Source organism: Canis lupus, chromosome 2 (assembly GCF_048164855.1).
Source record: "Canis lupus baileyi chromosome 2, mCanLup2.hap1, whole genome shotgun sequence".
Lineage (NCBI taxonomy): Eukaryota > Metazoa > Chordata > Mammalia > Carnivora > Canidae > Canis > Canis lupus.
The window spans coordinates 19398728-19422806 of record NC_132839.1 but is presented as its reverse complement, the minus strand read 5'-3'; the positions used below and the strand labels follow the sequence as shown (position 1 = coordinate 19422806).

The 24079-nt window shown below is 36.1% G+C and overlaps 1 protein-coding gene and 1 pseudogene across 1 annotated transcript in view; one reads left to right on the top strand and one right to left on the bottom strand.

The window, feature by feature from the left end:
* Positions 1-24079, top strand: part of ADGRV1 (adhesion G protein-coupled receptor V1) — a 520471-nt gene that overhangs the window by 68098 nt on the left and 428294 nt on the right. The window contains exons 18-24 of the mRNA XM_072791879.1: positions 996-1122; positions 1755-1972; positions 2600-3343; positions 5614-5987; positions 17163-17339; positions 21756-21936; positions 22841-23043. Coding sequence (XP_072647980.1) covers positions 996-1122; positions 1755-1972; positions 2600-3343; positions 5614-5987; positions 17163-17339; positions 21756-21936; positions 22841-23043 — 2024 coding nt within the window. The remainder of the gene's footprint in view (positions 1-995; positions 1123-1754; positions 1973-2599; positions 3344-5613; positions 5988-17162; positions 17340-21755; positions 21937-22840; positions 23044-24079) is intronic.
* Positions 20352-20907, bottom strand: LOC140609876 (small ribosomal subunit protein uS12-like; annotated as a pseudogene).

Here is a 24079-nt window from a genome sequence, read left to right as displayed (position 1 = left end):
GTGTGTGTGTCTGCTTCTCCCTTTGTCCCTCCCCTTGCTCATGCCCTTTCTGTCCCTGTCTCTCTCTCCATCTCTCAAATAAATAAATATCTTTTTGAAAAGTAACTTTTGTGTACAAATTATGGAGCTCTACTCTGCTAGAACATAAAATTTTTTAACAAGCATCTATTCAAGAATTCACAGTAAAATTATGTGTGCGTGTGTACTAAATACAATAATTGTTATGATAGAATGACAAAATAGGAAGTGCTGTGGAAACACAGTGGAGATGTTCTTACCTTAACTTTGGAATTCAAGAAGAATTCCTGGAATATGTGTTGCTTGAGCTGCTCCTGAAAGCCAACAAGTATTGAATAGAGATGAGGACTTTTGCTTGCATAGGGAACAGCAGGAGCAAAGAGAAAGAGCTTTGGATCTCAGGGAAGTGATGAAAAGAGACCTAACGTCCTGGTAGTAACAGTACTGACATACTGTGGCTGGAATTCGGGTAGAGGAGGCAAGTTCAGCATCATAAAGATTGCTTTGTTCTGTGTATGACCAGATCATACTGCTACCTAGATTTTTTTTTTTTTTTTTTTTTTTTGCTACCTAGATTTAAAGGGAAATTTTCAAGCCTTTCATTCCAATTAATATGAACAGGAGTATTTTTATGTTATGGGATAATCCTTTCATTATTTTTATTAAATAAAAGAATCTTCCACAAAAATTTGAAATGACATAAAGCTATGTTTTTGATTTATTAAACTTTGAAGTAATATTCCTATTGCCAAGAAAAGATTCATGGGTCTTTTTCAATGAAGTACGTCTCCTGGAATTAAATATTTCCACAAAGACAGTCACATTAAACTTATTCAGGCATCTCTTTTTTATTTATGACCTTTAGTGAGAAAATGCTTGCTGAAATTTGAACTTCATTATAAACTTTTTCATAATTTAAAAATATGAATTTACCAACAAGTTAACCACATCTTTGTTATTTTTATTTTTTAATATAGGTGATACAGTAGTATATCAATACGGAATAGCTACAGTGATAATTGAAGCTAATGATGACCCAAATGGCATTTTTTCTTTGGAGCCCATAGACAAAGCAGTAGAAGAAGGAAAGACTAATGCATTTTGGTAAGCAAATTTGGATAAGGTAAATTCAAAATTGAGTAACATAAGACCTTTAAGTATGCATAAATTTGAAATATTGACAATATTTCAAAAATTTAAAGTTGGTTAAGAATTGGATAATTTCAGAGTTGGTAGTCTGAATGAATGGTCAGCTTTGTTTATGCTGTTGCCCTTTGTTTAAAAAGAAAAAAACCACTTTAGCTGGTAAACAGAAATTATCATTCCTGCCCTTTTCACCCCAAATTCTGTCATCTTTCAGGACGGAAAGACTTGAGTTATCTGAGGTCTTCTGTAACTCTTCTTTCTAATGATACGTGACTACCCTCACCCTGTCCTTTGCTTTTGAAGAACTTATGCCGGCTCTCATCTCAATATTTTTCAATTGGTTTTGAAATTTACCCTTCAGTTTGCACTTTGAAGTCTATGACTTTTAAGACTGCTTCTCTTTGTTATTTAAAGTTCTGCCTCATTCTCTTACTATGAGATTCATCATGGTTACTCATCAAGGACTGGCTGGCTGGTTTTTATTACAGACCATAAATATTTCTGAGATAACACAGAAAGCTATCATTAGGGTAAAATTCACTACTTACAAATTTTTCATAAAAATTAATTTTCTTTAATTTGTTATATAGGATTTTGAGGCATCGAGGACACTTTGGCAATGTTTCTGTGGCTTGGCAGCTGTTTCAGAATGATTCTGCTTTGCAGCCTGGACAAGAGTTCTATGAAACTTCAGGGATTGTTAACTTTATGGATGGAGAAGAAGCCAAACCAATAATTCTCCATGCTTTTCCAGATAAAATTCCTGAATTCAATGAATTTTATATTCTAAAGCTTATAAACATATCAGGTGCTGTGTTTTTCCATGTTTTTTATTTCACTACTGAAATTTAATGTTTTAAAAAATAAATAATTAGAGCTGTATAGAAAATGCGATTAATGAAGAAGTAAGTGCATCTTGATTTTCTAACTTTAAATGTCAAAACACCCTTTTTGGTAGAAGTGTTATTTTAAACATCCATTTTGTAGTCTTAGTTTGGCTAAGTTTTATGGATGGAGACTTTACATTCATCCTCAAACTTGTAACTAGATTTTTTCCACACCAAGTAGAATATCTTCAATGAAATATTAATGGAAGTTATGAGGTACAGAGTCATGATAGCTTAAAGCTTGCTCTTTGTGCCATTTAAACAATTTAAACAATCAATTTTCCCATAACTTTTAGTTTTAAGCACAGGAATTAAAACTCTCTAGTTAATATTCTCTTTTAGGGCTTACTTGGTCAATAATGAAATTATTCTGAGCCAAAATACCCCTGAAAACATGATGAAAACCATATGGGGACACAGGTGTTCATTGATCGATCAATATATTATTTTACCAGAAGTTTGCTAGTCAAGTTCCTTTTGTCTTCACCTTATACTATAAAGGACTTTAAATTCTGATTTCTTATTTATTATAAATCATCTTATTACAGGTGGATCCCCAGGTCCTGGGGGCCAACTAGCAGGAACCAACCTCCAGGTGACAGTAATGATTCCATTCAATGATGATCCCTTTGGAATTTTCATCTTGGATCCAGAGTGCTTAGAGAGAGAAGTTGCAGAAGATGTGCTTTCAGAAGATGATATGTCTTATATTACCAACTTTACCATTTTGAGGCAGCAGGGTGTGTTTGGTGATGTACGAGTAGGCTGGGAAATACTGTCCAGTGAGTTCACTGATGGTTTGCCTCCAATGATAGATTTTTTGCTGGTTGGGATTTTCCCCAGCACTGTGCATTTACAACCACACATGCGGCGTCACCACAGTGGAACAGATGCTTTGTACTTCAGTGGACTAGAGGGTGCATTTGGAACTGTTAGTCCAAAATACCATCCTTCCAGGAACAACTCAATTGCCAACTTTACATTTTCAGCTTGGGTAATGCCCAATGCCAACACAAATGGATTTGTTATAGCAAAGGATGATGGTAATGGAAGCATCTACTATGGGGTAAAAATTCAAACAAATGAATCTCATGTGACACTTTCTCTTCATTACAAAACTTTGGGTTCCAATGCTACATATATTGCCAAGACAACAGTCTTGAAGTATTTAGAAGAAAATGTTTGGCTTCATCTTCTAATTATCCTGGATGATGGTATAATTGAATTCTACCTTGATGGAAATGCAATGCCCAGAGGAATCAAGAGTCTGAAAGGAGAAGCCATTACTGATGGTGAGTGTCATCTTTATAGCAAGAATACTGAATTTTGAATTTTTAAGAATTTTGATTTCTTAAAAAGAGCTAATAGGTCTTAAAAATCTGCTTAGGTATTGGTTTCATTCCTTAAAATAAAACTTATACCTACCAAGACCATAAGTTCCATACTGAGTGTTGCAGAAATGAATAGGCAGCCTTTCCCCTTGGCCAAAAATAGGTTCTGGAAGGGAGATATTTAAAGAGATCACTTCAGTGTGTTGTAGGAAGAAAGAAAAAGATTATGAAGGAGGAATATTTATCCTTCCATTGGTAGCAGGAGGGATGGGGGGCATGATAGGAAAAAGAGCAGAGATATAGAAATGTGAAAGAGCATGTTGTATTTGGGGAACTGCTGCTTGGGAGGTTTTGTTGGAAGCGAAAGGTGGTGGGCATAAGGTGAAAGAGGAATCAAAAAAGAAAACTTACTTTTAAAAGTCCAGCAATTACAGGGGTACCAGTAGGTAAACTGGTGAAATCTGTGGAGAGCTTTGAAGAAATAATCTTTGTTGTCTTTAAGCTGGATTCCATGCTGTTTCTTTGAGAAATATATTTTTGTGCATATTTAAGCATAAATATTGGTTATCTCCATTATAATCACCACTGTCCTTCCCAGCCCCTCCATCCTATGATGTGATTATTTTTTGTTTAGTAAGAAGTTAGAACAGAATATATAATTATAACTTAACAATCTTTTCCTTCTGAACCTCCTTCACTGGATATCTGGTTGTATTTTTTGTTCCTAGTAGAAAAAAAGATGGGCAAAAGGAAATAACATTCACACACTACTGATTCCAACTATAAGTATTATGCGTATAGCACTCTCTAGCATTAAATTAATCACCTTTTGATTGTGTGAATACATTGATTCATTTGGTGATGACACGTTGGTAGAATGAAAGGGGGAAAGATTGGGGAAAGTGAGAGCTGGCGGTTTCTTTTCTCTATTTAGCTTACTGTAAGGAACTTAGATTGTTTTTGTAATTTGTAACTTGGAAAGAAAAAATTTTAAGTATATTTAAAATTTATTAATGAAATGTAATATATGCTATGTATTATAAAATACATAAAAGTATACATATCATACGTGTGCAGGTAGATCAATTTTTAAAACTTTAAATTCATTAGTCTTAGCACCTGTGGAGCTAGCCGCCAGATCATGAAACAGCATTCCAGAAGCCCCTAGGCTCTTCTCCAGTCACTGACTCACCACCGTGCCCACCTATTATTGCCATTTCTAAGAGCATAAGATGAGCTTCTCCTGTTTTTTACTTTGTGTAAATGGAATTGAACATTGTGTATACTTGAGTGCCTGGCTTATTTTGCCCAGTGTTGTTGATAATGTTTATCCATATTTTTGCCTGTTGTAGATATTTTCCTCTTATTACTAAAATAGCTTAGAACCACTGAGAATGTGTGGGGACCATTGTGATAATAATGTGAGGATACTTGTGACTACTGTAAAATAGCTACCTGGATAGTGACTTGTAAAAACTGCCTTGGTTGATGATTTTGATAAAAAATATTACTTGTATTTTTTCCTCAAAGCTGCCAGGTGATCAACTTATATAAATGTGTTATTTGAGTTGTTGGAGAGGGAATAAGTAAAGAAATAAGAACTGGTGAATTTTCAAAAAGAGTTGTTATTGATATAGAGTAATGTAATTGGGCTGCATGTTGTGATTACCATGAAAAAAATCTCTAAGACTTGCCTATGATATTTTTCCTGGGAAGGAATACTACTTTTTCTACATCTATTGCATTACTTGTTTGGGTAAGGAGTTATATTTGGTCCACTAAAACTTTTGTTAAATTCTCATAGCTTTATTTAACTCAAGATGCATTTCTAACAGATCAAGCCTTGAAGTTCTTGAAGAATAGTAGTACAAAAGTCTAAAAAATTGTGACCGAATTGAATCACCCCATTTTTAGATGCACAAGGAAAATTTTAAATTTCCTGGAAGAAATGTCTATTTAAATATACACTCATATATACCTGTATACATATACACACATATATATACACATGTACAATATATCCTTTAGTGCAAAATATCTTAAATCCTAGCAATTACTAATTCATTTTTCATCATAACAGAAAATAACTTTTATTTGATTGTATTCTTATTGTATGTTTTACTTATCTAATAAAAACTCAACAAAATTGCACCACTCTTTTGAATCGCACTTCTAATGTGGGACAGGATACTTGTGGATATTGTAGCATTTAGACCCATTTCTAATTTCAGGTCCTGGAACACTGAGAATTGGGGCAGGAATGAATGGCAATGACAGATTTACAGGCTTGATGCAGGATGTGAGGTCCTATGAGCGGAAACTGACCTTGGAAGAAATTTATGAACTTCATGCTATGCCAGCAAAGAGTGATTTACACCCTGTTTCTGGATATCTGGAGTTCAGACAGGGAGAAACTAACAAATCATTCATTATTTCTGCAAGAGATGATAATGAAGAAGAAGGAGAAGAATTATTCATTCTTAAACTAGTCTCTGTGTATGGAGGAGCTCGCATTTCTGAAGAGAATACTACAGCAAGATTAATAATACAAAAAAGTGACAATGCCAATGGCTTGTTTGGTTTCACAGGAACTTGTATACCAGAGGTAAATAATGAGCTTGGGGAATTTTGGAGTTAAAAAATTCATTGTAAAAAAAAAAAAAAATTCATTGTAGGTGGAATTGTTTGGGAGTGGTCTTTCTGTTTCTTGGTAAACATGCTTAAGTATCTACTCTAAGCCCAGAAGTATGCTAGAGTCAGTGGTTGCAAAAGTAAATTATAAAGTCCTTGCTCTTACAAGTTCATGGTTTGAATCAAAGGCTTAATCAGCATAGAAATGATAACAAGATAGCAAATGAAACTTTGGCAGTTATCTTTAAAGTTAATGCATTTCACAAAATGTCATTTACTTTGGCTACTTTTTGGATACTGTATACATAAATGAAATAATATATATTGAAAGCTTCTATGAATAATAGTAATTGAAACTATTAAAATGTGATTTTTTGAGGGTTTTTTTTTTTTTCACATGTGAAATGTACTTAAGTAGTTGTAACATTCTTCCATGTTGGGTGTAATGCCTTCCTTATCACCCTTCTTGGCCAGCTTCATTCATTAGACTGTTTTACTGTCTTTATCAGTTCTTTCCAGGTTTTCAAAGATTCGTAATCATCTTGGTTTCTTATTCAGTAATGTGAGATCTCCTGACACCACTTCACAGGTGTTAAGTATGACAGCAGCTCCATGCCCGTGAAAGGATGCCAAGGAACAAGAGTCTTTCCCTTAGCAAGTTGATTCTTGTAGATTTAGAAGGGCATTTTTGAAAATTGAAGCAATTAAGAAAATTATGAATCAGTAGAGGGTGAAAAAAGTATCTTGTTCATAGGCCTGCCTTTGCTCAAATTGGGGAGCTATGTCTCTGAAATGTCTTCTTGCCCTTCCTAGCTCTTTGGTTTGGTGATAATCATAGAGATCTTCAAATAATGGGCATTTTCTATACCAGAAATAAAAGAATATCCTACACTAGGGAGGACAAATGTCATAAAAATCTATAACTTAAAGAAGAAATATGTTTATCTATAATAATAATACTTATAAATAATCATTAAAGAATTTTACATGTTAAATTTTTTATATACCTTACAATCCAGAATACAGTTGCAAAAAATATTAGTTATGATTCTCTCCACTTAGTAAGGTTAGAAACTGAGGCCTAGAGACCTGAAAAAATAACCCAAGTTGAATTAAATAAGACAGGATCAAATGCCTCTTTCAAGCCTGGCAGTTACTAGCACTAAATAAATATTAATTTTACTTTTTTTTTTTGTCCTAAGATACAGTGGGAAGAACTGGAATTTGAACCTATGTCTTGTGACTTCTGATCTTTATCTTTAACCGTATATTTTTAGTATTATCATCTCTATTTTAAAAAGACAGGTGGCTTCCATCAGGTTGTGACACCATTAGGGTACCGTATAAAATCACCTTCCCTTTCATTCCGTTTACTACCTGGCACCTGCCTGTGCCTCTGGCTTCCTCTTGGTCCTCATGTTGGTCAGACTCCTTTTTGGTCAATATGTTTCAGTCAGAGTTGCAGGTTTTAGTTCCAGTCTCAGGGCATCAGGGCTTTCTAGCCTCTCTATTTGGAACACTCTTGGTCCAGATTTTCAGAGTCAGTCATTCAAGTCTCAGTTTTAAAGACATCTCTTCAGTGAAGACTTGCTTCTTTAAAGTAATCCACCATTCCCTTCTCCCAACTGGTTGTTCTCCATCCCTTCACCTAGTTTTACTTTTTCTGTAGCACTGATTACACTCTTAAATTTCTTTTATTATTTAAAAGTTTACTTATTTATCGGCCATCTCTTCCCACCAAAGAGATAAAAGAACTCTGAGTGTAATAAGGTCTTATTTATTGTATTTCCAGCACCTAGAATGGAACATATTAGGTACTCAATAAATCTTCATTGAACTTCTATTTTAATAGTAAGGCATGAAAAGGCTCATTGTTCAAACCACAAACACATTTAGATTCAGTTAGCTGCCTTAACAACCAGGCTGAAAAAACAAAAACAAACCCCAGAAGTTTTAAAAACCTGTCCAAAATGGGGAATAGTTTTTGAATGTTTCTCTGGCTTCATGGGCCATTATTGTGAGTTTTCAGTTTTTTCTTGTCTCACAAGTTCCTCCGATAGATTATGTTGGTTCTGGTTTATCTCCACATAGGTATGTAGCTTTGCTGTTTTCAGAAATCTTGGAATTTGAACAGAATCAGTAAGACTTTAATGGCAGAAGAGAGAACTTTGTTCTGTAGGCCACAATACCTATACTGTTAGAACTGCTGGAAAGGAAAACAGGATTAGTTATTCTCCAAGCCCAAATAGAGGTAAATAGAATATATTGGAAGGAATAAAATACAGACAGTTAATATAAGAGAGTACTGTTGAGTCCAAAGATCCAACATTGGAATTTGTCAGTAGTATTATAGCATTTTCATTCCTGAAAATATTAAGACTATAAGTATAGAACTCTTATTTACTTTCATCTTGGTGTGATTTGAAGACAGGAGAAGTATAAAATATTTCTATAATCATCATCAATAATATTTATTGATTGCTTACTGAAATCGTGATTCAAAGTGCAAGGTAGACCAATGGATTTTAATGTATTAGAGTCTGATTTCATATTGCAACTAAATTTGAAGAAACTACCATTTGTCAAATAGGTATAATGTGGAGGAGGAATATCCATAACTATCTGCCAAGACCATTTAAATACTCCCTTTCCAGTTACATATATCTCTGTGAAGCTGGATATTTTATATATCTTTCAACCAAAATAACAAGTGGCAACAGAGAAATTGATTGTGAAAGGAGGTATGAGAATTTGTCTTCTATTAAGCTAGACATTAAAAGACATTTACAGAAATGTAAAACAATGCTCCTTTGTCACTAGTTTTTTTTAAGAATATATAGCTATTCACATAAAATACATTGCTTATGTTAGCATGTAATGAGTTTTTATTTATTTATTTATTTGTTTTTAGATTTTATTTATTTATGCAAGAGAGACACAGAGAGAGAAGCAGAGACACAGGCAGAGGGAGAAGCAGGCTCCATGCAGGGAGCCGGATGTGGGACTCAATCCTGGGTCTCCAGTATCCCACCCTGGGCTGAAGGTGGCGCTAAGCCGCTGAGCCACCAGGGCTGCCCTGTAATGAGTTTATTATTGCTATTTTAAAATGAGTTAATTTGCCAATATTTAAATTCTTTTCTATTTTCATTAGTAAAAGAGTAAATATAATCAGATTTCATCAAAATAAGCAAAATATCATCAGATTTCATAAAAATGGGGTTTTTAGTAATTTTTATGAGTGTTTAGGGGTCCTGAAACTGAAATATGTGAGGATTGCTGGTTTATGCTAGGCTTGGAATTGTCTGGAGGGATTAAATTTTTTAGTTATCTGATCGATTTTCAGAAATAAAAACCACTATCACTTCCATAGATTCTTCTCATTGTGTTGTTGCAGTGACATTGAAAAGTTAATTTTTTTTCTTATCCCTTTGGAAATGCTGAAGGCAAAAGAGATGTTTTAAACATCTTTAAGAAGTCTTTTTTTTTTTTATGAGTCATAGAGAGAGAGAGAGAGAGAGAGAGAGAGGCAGAGACATAGGCAGAGGGAGAAGCAGGCTCCATGCACCTGGAGCCTGACGTGGGATTCGATCCCGGGTCTCCAGGATCACGCCCTGGGCCAAAGGCAGGCGCTAAACCGCTGCGCCACCCAGGGATCCCTAAGAAGTCTTTAAGACTTCTGTCTGAGTCATGTTATGCTTTTACAGTTTCATAGATTCATGAAGTAAAATAATACAAAGATTAAAATGAAAGCATAATCACCTCTAAAATAATGAGAATATGACATAGTCTATACTTGCCATATTGAGAGAGTTGATCATTATTTTGTAATTTGCTCCATCTTAACCAGGTACACCATATTTTACTAAATAGCAGGTTGCTTAATAAATTATAATTGAAAGAATGCATGTAGTTGAGAGCCCTGATGGGGCTGCGCCAATAGTCCTCTGGATTCCAGGTGGTATCTATATTGAACAGATGACTGAGTTTTTTTGGATCTGTAGCATAGCAACCACATTCTCCTGTTTTCCTCCCATGTTTTGTTATTCTGTGTAATCTTTAATGTTACTTTCTCTCCACCTTATTTTAGCACTATTTTTGTATGTCCTATAGTTGTGTATATCAGATAATTATAAAGTAATGAGATTGCCTTTCCTAGTGATTCATAGAGCTTGCTAGTCTCATTTTTTTAATAATACTTGGATTGCATTTTATACTTCTAAACTCACAGCTTATGAATAAATTTAGAGACATTTTGAGACGATCTTTGTAAAAAATGAAGTATTATTTAACTTGGACTGTGGTTTTTTTAAGTGCTTGCCATATGTTATGTGAGTAGATTCCTTTAGATATGTGTGTGATATTGATATAATCTGGTATCACAGATTTTTACCCAAGTGTGAAACAAAATAAAAAATTAATTGGCTGTGTAATTATTAGGCATTAGCTTTCATCTTCTCTTCTAACACAGAAAGCCAATTTATGGCTCAGTGCATTATTTTTTTCTGAGAAAATATGCTTCAAAAACTTTTCTGATTGTTAACCTTTATAATTACTCTTCTGCAGATCTAAAGATTGAGGAAATTTCTTACTCAAAACAGTAGTGGCTACTATTGTTCCTTGTGAAAAACTGAATGATATTGGTTTTGAGGATTCTTTCTTGATATTATGCTTCTCATATACTGGCCTGATCATTTGCTTTCATCATGATTCCAGAGGCAATTAGATGTATATTTTAATAGAAAATATATTTTAACTTTATTTTCTATGTCTTAATTATCTTCTGGTATTAATAATTCCATAATCTGGTTCAGTATTTCCCAAAGTATTGCATGTGATGACAATAATCAGAAATATCTAATATATATTCCAGAGCACCATTCCTGATTGGGGATTCACTCCATTTCTTTTCTTTTTTCTTTTTGGATTCACTCCATTTCTGAATCAGAATCTCTGGCGGGGAGATGGGATGGGACTCAAAAAGCTGAATTTAGAATTTTTTTTAAAAAATATTTTATTTATTTATTCATGGGAGACACACAGAGAGAGGCAGAGACATAGGTAGAGGGAGAGGCAGGCTTCTTGTGGAAATCCGGATGTGGGACCGGATCCCAGGACTCTGGGATCATGCCCTGAGTCAAAGGCAGATGCTAAACCCCTGAGCCACCCCGGTGTCCGTAAGAAATCTTTTAAAATGAAAATTTTATATATCTCTATATAAAACCAGAGAAAATAGAATAATGAACCGCAGTGACCCACCATCTAAGTTTCAAAATTTATTGGCCTTTTGCTGATTTTCTCTCCTTTATTTTGGCTAAAGCTATTTTTATTTATTTATTTATTTTTAAAGATTTATTTATTTATTTATTCATGAGAGACAGAGAGAGAGACAGGCAGACAGACAGGCAGGCAGAGGGATAAGCAGGCTCCATGCAGGGAGCCCAATGAGGGACTCGATCCCAGGACTCCAGCATCAGGCCCTGGGCTGAAGGCAGACACTCAACTGCTGAGCCTCCCAGGGATCCCCTGAAATTATTTTTATTTATATTTATTTTTTTACGATTTTATTTATTTATTCATGAGAGAGAGTGAGAGAGAGAGAGAGAGAGAGAGAGAGAGAGAGGCAGAGACACAGGCAGAGGAAGGAGCAGGCTCCGTGCAGGGAGCCCGATGTGGGACTCGATCCCGGGTCTTCAGGACCAGGCCCTGGGCCCAAGGTGGTGCTAAACCGCTGAGCCCCCCAGGCTGACCCCAATTTTTAAAGCAAATTTCAGACACTGTCATTTCTCTGTAAATTTTTTAGTATGAAAGGTAGATTTCTATGGACCTTAAGCATTTGAAGCTTTTTCCCTATTGGTGGTTTGTAATTTACTAAATAAGTTATTCATTAAATTTTGTATTAAACTTATGTATAGGGATCCCTGGGTGGCGCAGCGGTTTGGCGCCTGCCTTTGGCCCAGGGCGCGATCCTGGAGACCCGGGATCGAATCCCACGTCGGGCTCCCGGTGCATGGAGCCTGCTTCTCCCTCTGCTTATGTCTCTGCCTCTCTCTCTCTCTCTCTCTCTCTCTCTCTGTGTGACTATCATAAATAAAAAAAATAAATAAATAAACTTATGTATAGCATATATTTGTATACAGTTGTATTGATATGACAGTCTTTGTTTTTCTTTTTCTTTTTTTTAAGTTGAAAATAGTAGCTAATACATTTTGATTAGGGCTTTACTAAATGAAAGCATGGTTAAATAGCTTTTCCTGTGTGATTACTGCAAATAAAAAGCTCCTTTCTTAGTCTTGGGTGCTACATAGTAATAATGATTATTGACTTGGTGAAAAGTTGTAAGGAGACATAAAGATTCCTGAAGGTGTCTTTGGCCATGCCCCTTGCTAAAAAGGGAAAGGTTGAAAATATACACATCGGGATTAATGGCTTATTAACAGAACTCACTGAAAATGTCCATTCTAGTTAAAAATTTGGGGTGGTATAATGGAGCAAATGTGTTCGCATTGTGATAGGAATCAAAATGGATGGGGATTTGTATTTTTCAATATGTAAGCATATGTATTTCTTGATAAAAAAAAAGGAATGTAGCATTATTTTTTGCAGTTGTGTATGTGTCTGTGTATTTGTTAAGGAGAAGAAATATAACAATTGTTCAGTACTTAATATATTACTATAGGTACCATACAAGACACTTGTTGAATCTCCACCAAAATCCATGAGACATTATGATCTTCATTTTAAGAAGAAATCATGTGATAAGTGGTAGTACAAAGAAGCTCAGGATTGTTTGACTTTTCTTTTTTTTTTTAAGATTTTATTTAACTATTAGCACAGGCAGGGGGAATGGCAGGCTGAGGGGAGCAGCAGGTTCTCCCTGCTGAGCCGAGAGCCCGACGTGGGCCTTGAGCCCTGGACCCAGGATCAAGACCTGGGCTGAAAGCAGACGCTTAACCGACTGAGCCACCCAGGTGTTTTGGGACTGTTTGCCCCAACTTAAAGCTGTACTCTTTCCATCACACGTTCATGTACCAGCAGCTGTGGTGAATATGCTGCTGTAGATGCCTAGGTAGAAGGTAGGAATTAAATTAGATGCTTATTGAGGACTTGGGTTTTTTTTTTAATTTATTTTTTATTGGTGTTCAATTTACTAACATACAGAATAACCCCCAGTGCCCGTCACCCATTCACTCCCACCCCCCGCCCTCCTCCCCTTCTACCACCCCTAGTTCGTTTCCCAGAGTTAGCAGTCTTTACGTTCTGTCTCCCTTTCTGATATTTCCCACTCATTTCTTCTCCCTTCCCTTATATTCCCTTTCACTATTATTTATATTCCCCAAATGAATGAGAACATATAATGTTTGTCCTTCTCCGACTGACTTACTTCACTCAACATAATACCCTCCAGAGGACTTGGGTTTTGTTTTTATTTTATTTTTTAAAATTTTTATTTATTTATGATAGTCACAGAGAGAGAAAGAGAGGCAGAGACATAGGCAGAGGGAGAAGCAGGCTCCATGCACCGGGAGCCCGATGTGGGATTCGATCCCGGGTCTCCAGGATCGAGGACTTGGGTTTTGTACTGCTTCCTCTTCTCTACAGCCTCAGGGTTGGAGGGCCCCACCTTCAGAGCAGTTAGTTCTGCCATCATGTGATAGAAGGGCTCCTAAAAACATTCCTACACTATGCCAAAGTAAATAAAGAAAACAGAACTTAAGGGAAAAATAGGTTAGGAGAACACTACTCAAAAACTTGGTCAGTGGCATGTAAAAAAGGAAGATAGGGACCTAATAAACAGTTTTACACAATAGATGTTTAATACTTAAATACTGCAAGAAATATGGTGTGTACCTAGAGAAAACTTAAGTTTCCTTGCAAAAGCATGTGTCAGAGGAATTGCAGATTGTGTATTCTTGTGAAATCATGGGAAGAGGGTTATCTGCCATCAAAGGGAAGGTTGTCACATTAGATGCAATTAAGTGTGGCTAACAACACACGTGTTGGATTGAGGTAGCTAGTAGATGTTTCAGGTATGTTTGTGTTCCCATGTGGCTTGTTTCAGGTTGCTGCAGTTTTCTGTGTTCACCATTTCTTGAAGATGAAATCACATAAGCAAATGTGAATCCACATGACAGATTATGGATTATGGGTTATCTACATTATGCTCTCTGATATATCAATTGCATGGGAACAATTTTATGATTTTATTTTATTTTTTAAGATTTTATTCAGAAGAGACAGAGAGAGAGAAAGAGGCAGAGAGACACAGGCAGAGGGAGAAGCAGGCTCCATGCAGGGAGCCTGATGTGGGACTCGATCTAGGGACTCCAGGATCATGCCCTGGGCCGAAGACAGGGGCTAAACCGCTGAGCCACCCAAGGATCCCCCAATTTTATGATTTTAAAACCAGTGTTATAGCATAGCTGATTATACTTGGTCCATTTCTTTCCATCTATAGTTACTTCTTTTGTCATCCCCTCTAGTCTTTCAATAGCATTTATATAATGATGTATTTACATACCATTTGTATGTAACCTTAAATACATTTTACATTGATACATCTCAAATTTATGTCAATTGTGGCCTCTCTCCAAAGTTCCAGACTCATTTCTCTAGCTGCCCCCTTGACACATCTCTTGGATATTTAGTAGACATTTCATACTGGACATATTTAAAAGTCAACTCTTTGCCCTAGAACCTGTAACTAACTGATGGAGGAGGAAAAATCAAGCCTGCTTCACACAAGCCTCACTGGCTTGATGTGTTGCTGCTTGTAAAAGTGGGCCACCACTACTCTAATGCTCCGTTCAGGAGATGCTCTGAAGGATGAGGGCAGAGCAATGAACAGCCCACTTAGCCATTCATCTTCTGTGAATGGAGAAATGGTCTGAAGTTATGAAGATCCGTATTTGCAGTACTAATGACATAGTGGTCTGACAGGGGCTTGAGATCACCAAGACTAGGGACAAGGAGGTTCTAGGGAGAGTGACGTGAATAGGCGCATGGAAGTAGGCACTAAGTGTGAGGCTTTTACTCCAGAGAGGACAGAAACTCCTTATTATTGGAATTAACACTTACTTTAACTGATGAGTTTATGTTCTTAGTAGTTCTGCTAGACCATCATCTGAATGCTAAAATAATGCCTGCTGCGTGCCCCCAGAAGCTTGACTCAAAGGGACTCCCTTTATGTGAAGGAGGCGTAACAATAGGCACACAGTCCTAAGATTCCCTGCCCTTACTATGTGTCACATCACTTCGGAAGCAATTGGCTTCAATAATGGGTTGGGATATTAAAGACTCAGCTAAGGGGACGCCTTGGGGGGCTCAGTGGTTGAGCGTCTGCCTTTGGCTCAGGGCATGGTCCTGGGGTGCCAGGATCGAGCCCCGCATCAGCTCTCTGCGGGGAGCCTGCTTCTCCCTCTGCCTGTGTCTCTGCCTCTCTCTCCATGTCTCTCATGAATAGATAGATAAATCTTAAAAAAAAAAAAAAAGACTCAGCTAAGTTGCCAGCTCAGGGATCACATCTTGTAAGGTGGGGGTATTGTCCCCCATGATCCAGTATGTTATCCAGTGACTGATACTTGTTCAGTGTTCTCAGTACCTGGACTACATGGGTTCAGAAGGCAAGACGTAGAAGTAAGAGTGGCTTTATCTCCATCACTGCCAGTGGCCACCTGCCAGAATTTGTGTTTCCCACTCTCATGCTGGTTCTGGTTCTGCCTGGGTCAGAGGTGTCTGCCAGGAGACACACTGGGGGCTCTGCTGAACAACCACCTGTCATTTTGGGCTTCTCATGTCAGGGACCTGGAAGCAAATAAAAGAGTTATAGTATTGTCCCAGGAGTGCTTGGTCTTGTTTACTAAGGGCACCTAAGGTTGCTATTACTTTTCGAAGCAGAAGTGCTGATGGTTGGAGAAACTTGGGATTTATTGGAACATCTCCTGGTGTTTCCATGCTCATTGATAACTGTTTTGACTATTGCCTGTTTGTGGATAAATTTAAAATCTGTTCTTTCCAGCCCCAGAGTTGGCACCAAAGTGGCTCTGTCTAATGCTGACAGAGGTGCTTATGATTGATATGAAAAATAGAATGACATTATCTAAATTAGGATTTGTATTTTGAGCTTTATTCATTCAGTTTCAGTACTTTTTTCTATGAATTATATATCTGCTTACTAACATAAAAATAAAATTGAATTTAAAAGACTGAGAATTTAAGAGTATGAAAACTTTTTTCTAAAAGATCTTCTGGAGCGCCTGAGTGGCTCAGTCCTTTAGGCATCTGACTCTTGATTTTGGCTAATGTATGATCTCAGGGACATGAGATCGAATCCCATGTTGGGCTTTGCACTAGGGGTGGAGCCTGTTTGAACTTTTTGCTCCTCCCCTGCTCATGCATGTGCTCACTCTCGCTCTCTCTCAAAAAAAAAAAAAAAGCTCCTCTAATTCCTTGCTTTATATAATTTTTAAGTATTAAGTGTTACAGATAAAAATATTTTCCAGGTGAAAAATACCTACAGATGTGTGTATACATGTGTGTATACATGTATACATGTATATATGACAAAACTATCAAAAAATATTAAGCATAACATAAATGCCCTCGTTGACCTGAGTCTTATCTCCCCAGTAGACATTTCTCAAGGCTCTCGCCACTTATCACTTTATGCTATCCTTAAAATTATTTCATGAAATCCACTCTGTTACTTTTTATCCATGCCTAGACTGTTCTCCCTAGTAGCATATTCTATCCTCTACCCCTCACTTCTGCTCTCCCCCCCATTTGGTTTGTCTATGCTCAACTTATCATAAAACTTTGAGTTTGTCTTCCTTTTTAGATTTATCCAGAGAACAGACTGTGCTTTTTTTTGGTAATCTTTTGTACCATAGTGTCCAGCACAGTGGCTGGCACACACATGGTATCAGTGAATGAAGTTTATGTACAGTTAACTGCTTATAAGAATTATTTTTGTAATTTCTGTATTTTGTAGCTTTGTAAAATCTATAAAACATGATGAAAAGATTGTGGAGTTCTCAGAGTGTTAGAAAGTTAAAGAACTAAGGTTACGGTAAAAGGATTCCATGAAAGCATAATAATTTTATCACTGATTTGAATTAGTATATACTTACAAATAATTTATATTCAATTTCAGATTGCAGAGGAGGGATCCACCATTTCATGTGTGGTGGAAAGAACCAGAGGAGCTCTGGATTATGTGCATGTGTTTTACACCATCTCACAGATCGAATCCGACGGCATTAATTATCTTGTTGATGATTTTGCTAATGCTAGTGGAACTATCACATTCCTTCCTTGGCAGAGATCTGAGGTAAACCCTACCTTTTGTTTCCTTGAAAGCCTCCTGGAAGGCTTTTTCCTTATCTGTTGGTTCTGTAATTTGTTTGCAGGGTGTTGCTATTTAAGCAATTTATAGAGAATTAAATCATCATGTAAATATCATGGTTTAAAATGTTTTTGTACTTATTAAAGATTTTATTTAATTATTTTAGAGAGTTGTGTGCTGGGGTAGGGGTAGAGGCAGAGGGAGAGGAAGAAGCAGACTCCTCACTGAGCAAGGAGCCCAACTTGGGGCTTGATTGAAGGACCCCAAGATGATGATCTGAGTCGAAAGCAGATGCTTAATTGACTGAACCACTCGGGTGCCCCTGTTTTTGTATTTATTTATGTAAAAGAAAAGCAGGATTTTTGAATGATGTATATTACAGTTTTATCTGTTTTTTTTTAAATCTCAGTGTAATAAAAATGGTATGGCTTGAAGAGTTGTCAGTGTGAGTTTTTTATTATTTTTATTTGATACAATGGGAAATGTAGAATTCTTAATGGTACTCCACTTTCAAATACGCCACTAAAAAATTCTTGTAACTGTAATCTCAACATTATTTTTTTTTAATTTTTTTAAAATTTTTTATGATAGTCACAGAGAGAGAGAGAGAGGCAGAGGGAGAAGCAGGCTCCATGCACCAGGAGCCCGATGTGGGATTCAATCCCGGGTCTCTAGGATCGCGCCCTGGGCCAAAGGCAGGCGCCAAACCGCTGCACCACCCAGGGATCCCTCAACTTTATTTTTTAATATGGAAAAATGACATAATTTTCTTTGCTTTGAAAATACAAGTCATCTCCAATTTTATCAAAACTTTCCATGAACCATCATTTCATTTCTGAATAGATGCTCCAGAAGTAAGTGGCACTTCTTGCAAGTAGAATCAGAATGAGACTGTGTCCTCTATCAAATATTTTAAACAGTCTTTTAATCTATCATGTTAGAGTAGTCACATCAATATAATTTAGAGTAGTCACATCAGTATAATTTTTCATTAAAAATATAATTAGTTTATATGTCATCAGTGATAAATAGTAAAATGGCTTAATGCTTGCAAATAAAATCTTTGAGAAAATTTCTAAGGGATTTAGGAGTTAATTGGGTGAAAAATATAAAATTGAGAGAAGATATATTTAAAGAGTTAACACTAAACAGGAATGATCAAATCTCAATAACTTTGGGGAAGAAGGAGACTAAATGGTTTATAATAAAATTTCTCCTATAGCAGGTTGCAAATAGATCCATGATAAATATTTTCCTGGTCTTTGGTAAAATGAGGAAAAATAGAACATCTAGCAAGTTTTAATAAGGCTTAAAGTATTCAATTTAAAGGACTGTATTTAATCTGATACCATTTTTTTCACTACCCTTCTGGATTTAAAGTTTTTTTGTTTTTAATCAAGTAATAATTATATTATATGGTCCTTTTTAAATTGTTTTAACATTTTTTAATGTTTCTATTTGGAAAACGGGGCTGATCCCACAAATTTTCCCTTGGGAAATTTACCAACTATAAAATGAAAATATAACTTGAAACCATTGTTGTAAAGTGGATTCATGCATATTTTGGAAGAGATAATAATCACATTTTGATCAGGAAAATAGTTATACATATTCTTGTCAAGATTTATTTAAAATATTTCCTCCTATCATTTCATTTTTAATTTTTTTAAAAAAATAATTGAACTTTAGAGCAAAAATAATAACACTGAACTATGGGATTGACTTATAAGACTACTGCTAGATACACCAGCCTCTCATTCTTACAAAGCCAATGACAGGGTCTTGAGATGTCACTAGTGCTCCAAGACTGTGCTTTATAGTATGCACAGCAGTAACGTAGCCTCCACTTTGCTGCTGCCTTCCAGATATCTGGAGGGTACAACTAACTGAATATACTTAAATCATATCTGAAAACCTAGCTGCAAGGGAGTCTGGAAAGTGTGTGGTATGTCTGTGTGTGTGTTTCTTTAAGGTACAGGAAAGTATATTGAAAATGTCTTTTTCAAGTTTTTTTAAATGACCCATTAATTATAAAATCAATTAAGCAAGTTATGAAGACTTTAAAAATAGAACAGAGGGACACCTGGGTGGCTCAGTGGTTGAGCATCTGCCTTCAACCCACGGTGTGATCCCAGGATCTGGAATCGAGTCCTACATTAGGCTCCCTGTGATGATCCTGCTTCTCCTTCTGCTTGTGTCTCTGCCTCTCTCTCTCTATCTCTCATGAATAAATAAATCTTTAAGAAAAAATAGAACAGAAAGTAGAGTATATATCATGTAGTAACATAAAGGTAAATACTTTTTTGGTTTACTGAGTTACTATGTAAAATACATTTATTTATATCTTGATAGGGTCTTCATTTCACTAAAATGAATGATTACTTTGGTAGCTTTAACCCCTTAAAAATATTTGCTGCTTTATTTTTAGTGTACATCTTGATGTTTTGGTGTTACTTTTCAGAGCAGCATTTGTTAGCTTGCTTCCTAGGGGCAAGACATTTTAAATCATCAAGCTAAATATTGTTCTCTTTAGTTTAAAAATGATGACATGATTTGGGTAGTAGGTGTCATTTTTACACTTCCCTCTCAGTATATCGGCTATGCCATATATTACTTTTTTATTTAAAATCTTGATAAAAATGAACATAAATACTGAATTCAGATTCTACCTCAGACCTACTAAATCAAACTCTCTAGAAACACTACATTAAAAAAAAAGACCCATCAGTTCTGGGTCTTTTCTCTCCAGAACAAATCTATTTTTCTTCATCTCCACTGAATCTGCATTAGTTCAGAATCTCATTATTTCTGTTCAGTCACTTCCTATCTCAACTCCTAGCATCCTTTCTTGCCCTGTCCACTCTGTTTACATTCTCATTTTGTCAATTTCCTGCTTATGATTCTTCAGTTTCATGCCACTGCCTTTGGAATAAAGTTCAGTTTTTATTAGCATGTGAAAATGTATTGCTGTCATGTTTTTATCATCAAAATTTGTGATCATGGTCTTTCCTTCTTGGCTTTGTATAAGGCCAAAAGAGAGACATTGGCTACTTTGACAATTTTAAAGCCAGCTCCAGGAATGTTACCAACAGCGTGACCCTTTGCTATCATATCCAGCAATCAGAACTACATCATTTTCCTGGAATAAAATAAACAGTTTGCTTCTGGTGTCAGCAGCAATCACTAAAAATACCTGTTCATCAAATAAAAATTGGAAGAAACTATTTTAGAAATAAAAACTGTAATAAACTGAAACACCTCAATAAAATTGAAACAACCATCTTTGGGTACAAAGGCTGTGCTTTTTTTTTTTTTTTTTTTTCATTCTTCATCAGCTGGACCCTGACCCAATTCCTGATGGCACAGTTTGGCTATTTGGCTTCAACTCTTTTTTTTCCAGCATAATTCCCTTTGAGTGGGATGTACCTCTAAAAGCATTGGCCTTCAGGACTCTGCCCAAATGGATTTTCTTGTACTGTTTATCTTGGCACTTCTGATCTCGACAGTGGCTATGGAGCTTCTTGACTGTATGAAGACCACAAGATCTGCTCATCCTGCTGGTACCGTGGGCCTGAGCAAAAGAGTCATTTTCTTTTTTAATGATAGTGTAAAAGATCCCTGTGATCTGACTCCTGATTATCTATCCAGCCTTATCTCCTGCTTCAGCCGTGGTGGTCTAATTGCAGGTCTCTGTGCGCCTTATTCTTTCATGCACTGTGCCTTTACAAGTGTTTCTTTTACTTGGAATGCCCTTCCCATTTATAATTTCAACTAATATCTTAAGACTTGCTTAAAACGTATCTGTTGCAAAATCTTTAGAAGGTAGAGTTGGTTGGGTTTTTTTGTCTGTACATAATTCTGTCATGACTATTAACATGTATTTATTTTAAATCTTGCAACATTTTTAGTATGTGCCATATATTAAACACTATAATATCTGTATCTTGTAATTCAGAACTAGACAACAAATCTGCTAACTAGCATTTTACATTGCATTTTTAAATGTTTTCTTCGTAGATTCTCTCCTACAGTAGACTGTGAGCCTCTTAGGGACTGGAGCCATTTCTAACCCTAGCACATTGTAGGTGTGCTAATGCTAATTCAGTTAGTAAAAGAAGGGTGAATTGTTTTTTCACTTCAAATTTTGACTTAAATTTTTTGGAGTATGGCTGAATTATTATTAATTTTTGGAAGGATCACTTGTGCCATAATTGCAAGGTCCATCGTGAATCTCTTTCCTAAAATGCGGCTACTGTGTATGTCAGGCATTCCTTAATGGATCATGTTAAATAGTAACTTCAATTAAATATAACTTAATTGGCTGTTCTATTTTCTTCTGTTAAGTGGTAAGTAATTTCTGTATACCTCATTGCTTCATGCCTTTGGATTTTTACATTTTAGGTCCTGAATCTGTATGTTCTTGATGATGATATTCCTGAGCTTAATGAGTATTTCCGTGTGACGCTGGTTTCTGCAGTTCCTGGAGATGGGAAGCTAGGTTCAACTCCTACCAGTGGTGCAAGTATAGACCCTGAAAAGGAAACAACAGATATCACGATCAAAGCTAGTGATCATCCATATGGTAATCAAGCCCTTTGCAATAATCCTCTCTTCTCTGAGTGTACTTGGTCTAGTTAAAAACTTCTTAAGGAACTTTTTGCAAATGATTGAAATAGAACTTCTTCAGGCCCTCTAACTTCTAGGCTCTTGAAGTTCTGAGCTGCCATTATGAGGGACATTGTTTATAAAAGAAAATAAAAAGATCAATTTCTGAAGTTTAAAAATATGTTTTGCAAAGTACATACAGGATTATTTAAAATGAAAAAAAGTATTCCTATTCATGGCTTTCAAAAAATTTTTTTAATTAAAAAAATTATCCTATTGTGATATGTTATCCCTAACTAATTGAAGTACTTTGTAATTTATATTTTATTAAGCTTCAAGAATTGGAGTCAATGCTGTTTATGTTAATTCCTTTTTGTGCTGCAAAGTGATAATTTTCTTAATGGGGGAATAATTATAGATATCTGTCCTAAAAAATTGAGACTATTTTTCTACATTGAAAATTAATAGTTCTTTTGTAGGAATAAAGCAAGAACAACTATTAAAAGGTCTGTGTAGGAAACTTGGGAGACTCCTCAACTCTGATTTTCTTAGTTAAATTTTTCTTAAGTATTTTGCAAATATTTAGAGTGGCATTAATCATGTTCTGCTCTAAGTCCAAGAATGAATTTTAGAGATACAAATATGAGATTCTTTGGGCAGAGACAAGGAAAATTATCATTTTAACTTTGAGCATTTTGAAAACTCATATTCTGTGTCAAAAGCATGTTAATTGAATCTTCACTAAAGTCTTTTCTAAATGAAAGCCCTCAAAATTTTATTCTGGTGATCAAAATAATTGTGCAAGATTGTTTCAAATGGAAAAGATGTTCTTCCACAGATCATGGGGGCCCGAATGTCCTGCCTTTCTTTGTTTCCTACAGGCTTGCTTCAATTCTCCACAGGACTGCCCCCTCAACCTGAGGACACAATGACCCTGCCCACAAGTAGTATTCCACACATCACTGTGCAGGAGGAAGATGGAGAAGTGAGGCTATTGGTCGTCCGGGCACAGGGGCTCCTGGGTAGGGTGTTGGCAGAATTTAGAACAGTCCCACTGACGGCATTCAGTCCTGAGGACTACCAGGTAAATTGTTTAATCCTTTGGAAGTGGTGTGTGCCCTTGTCAGACTCTGTCCTTCTCTTGGAGGCCTGGAAGGGACTTGCACTAGTCCCAGGACATACTCAACAAGGAAAATAAGCACTGACAGCTCTCTCACCTTTTACATTTCTGTGACTTAAGGTACTTCAGTCCTTTGAAGCCTGACACTTAAGTAGTATTATACTGATGATTCCACTTGCACCTTGTATTTATGATAGTTTTCATTTCTCTTCTTTATTTTAGTGTTACAGGTTTTGATCAGGTATATTAACAATGGTTTCTTACACATTTAAATCCTCTTATTGGGGCATCTGGGTGACTCAGTGGTTGAGCATCTGCCTTCAGCTCAGGTTGTGATCCCGGGGTCCTGGGATCAAGTCTCACATCAGGCTCCCCACAGGGAGCCTGCTTCTTCCTCTGCCTGTGTCTCTGTCTCTGTCTCTTTCTCTGTGTCTCTCATGAATAAATAAGAAAATCTTTAAAAAAAAATCTTATTTATGTCCATCAAATGGGACCAGATTTGTGAAGAAATTATATGTCATGTCCTTTCCATTTTAATTATATTTTTCTCAAGTGAAAAGCAGTGTGGTGCTGGCAAACAGAAACTGGGATTTTGAACCAGACCAAACTGGGTTTAAACTGCTCTTCTAAATGTGTGGCCTTGGGAACTCAAATCTTCCTGACCTCAATTTCCTGATCATTAAGAGGAGATGATATCTGCTGGGTAGGATTGCTCTGAGGATGGATGGCAGCATTTTAAGTGTCACGTACTGTACATGGCACATATACAGTGACAGTAATCACTGCTTATTCTTATTATCACCAGTATTCATTCATATTAAGCAAATGCTTGTAATTTCTTCTTGGCTGTACTTCTTAGGAAGTATTTTATATCCTTCAACATTTCTGTTTTCCCAAAGAATCTTTCAGTTTAATAATAGTTTCCCTGTTTTTCTCCTTCCTGCGAAGACCTGCACAATGGTGCAGTGTCCAGTAATTTGTATAGCCTTTCTGCTCAAAC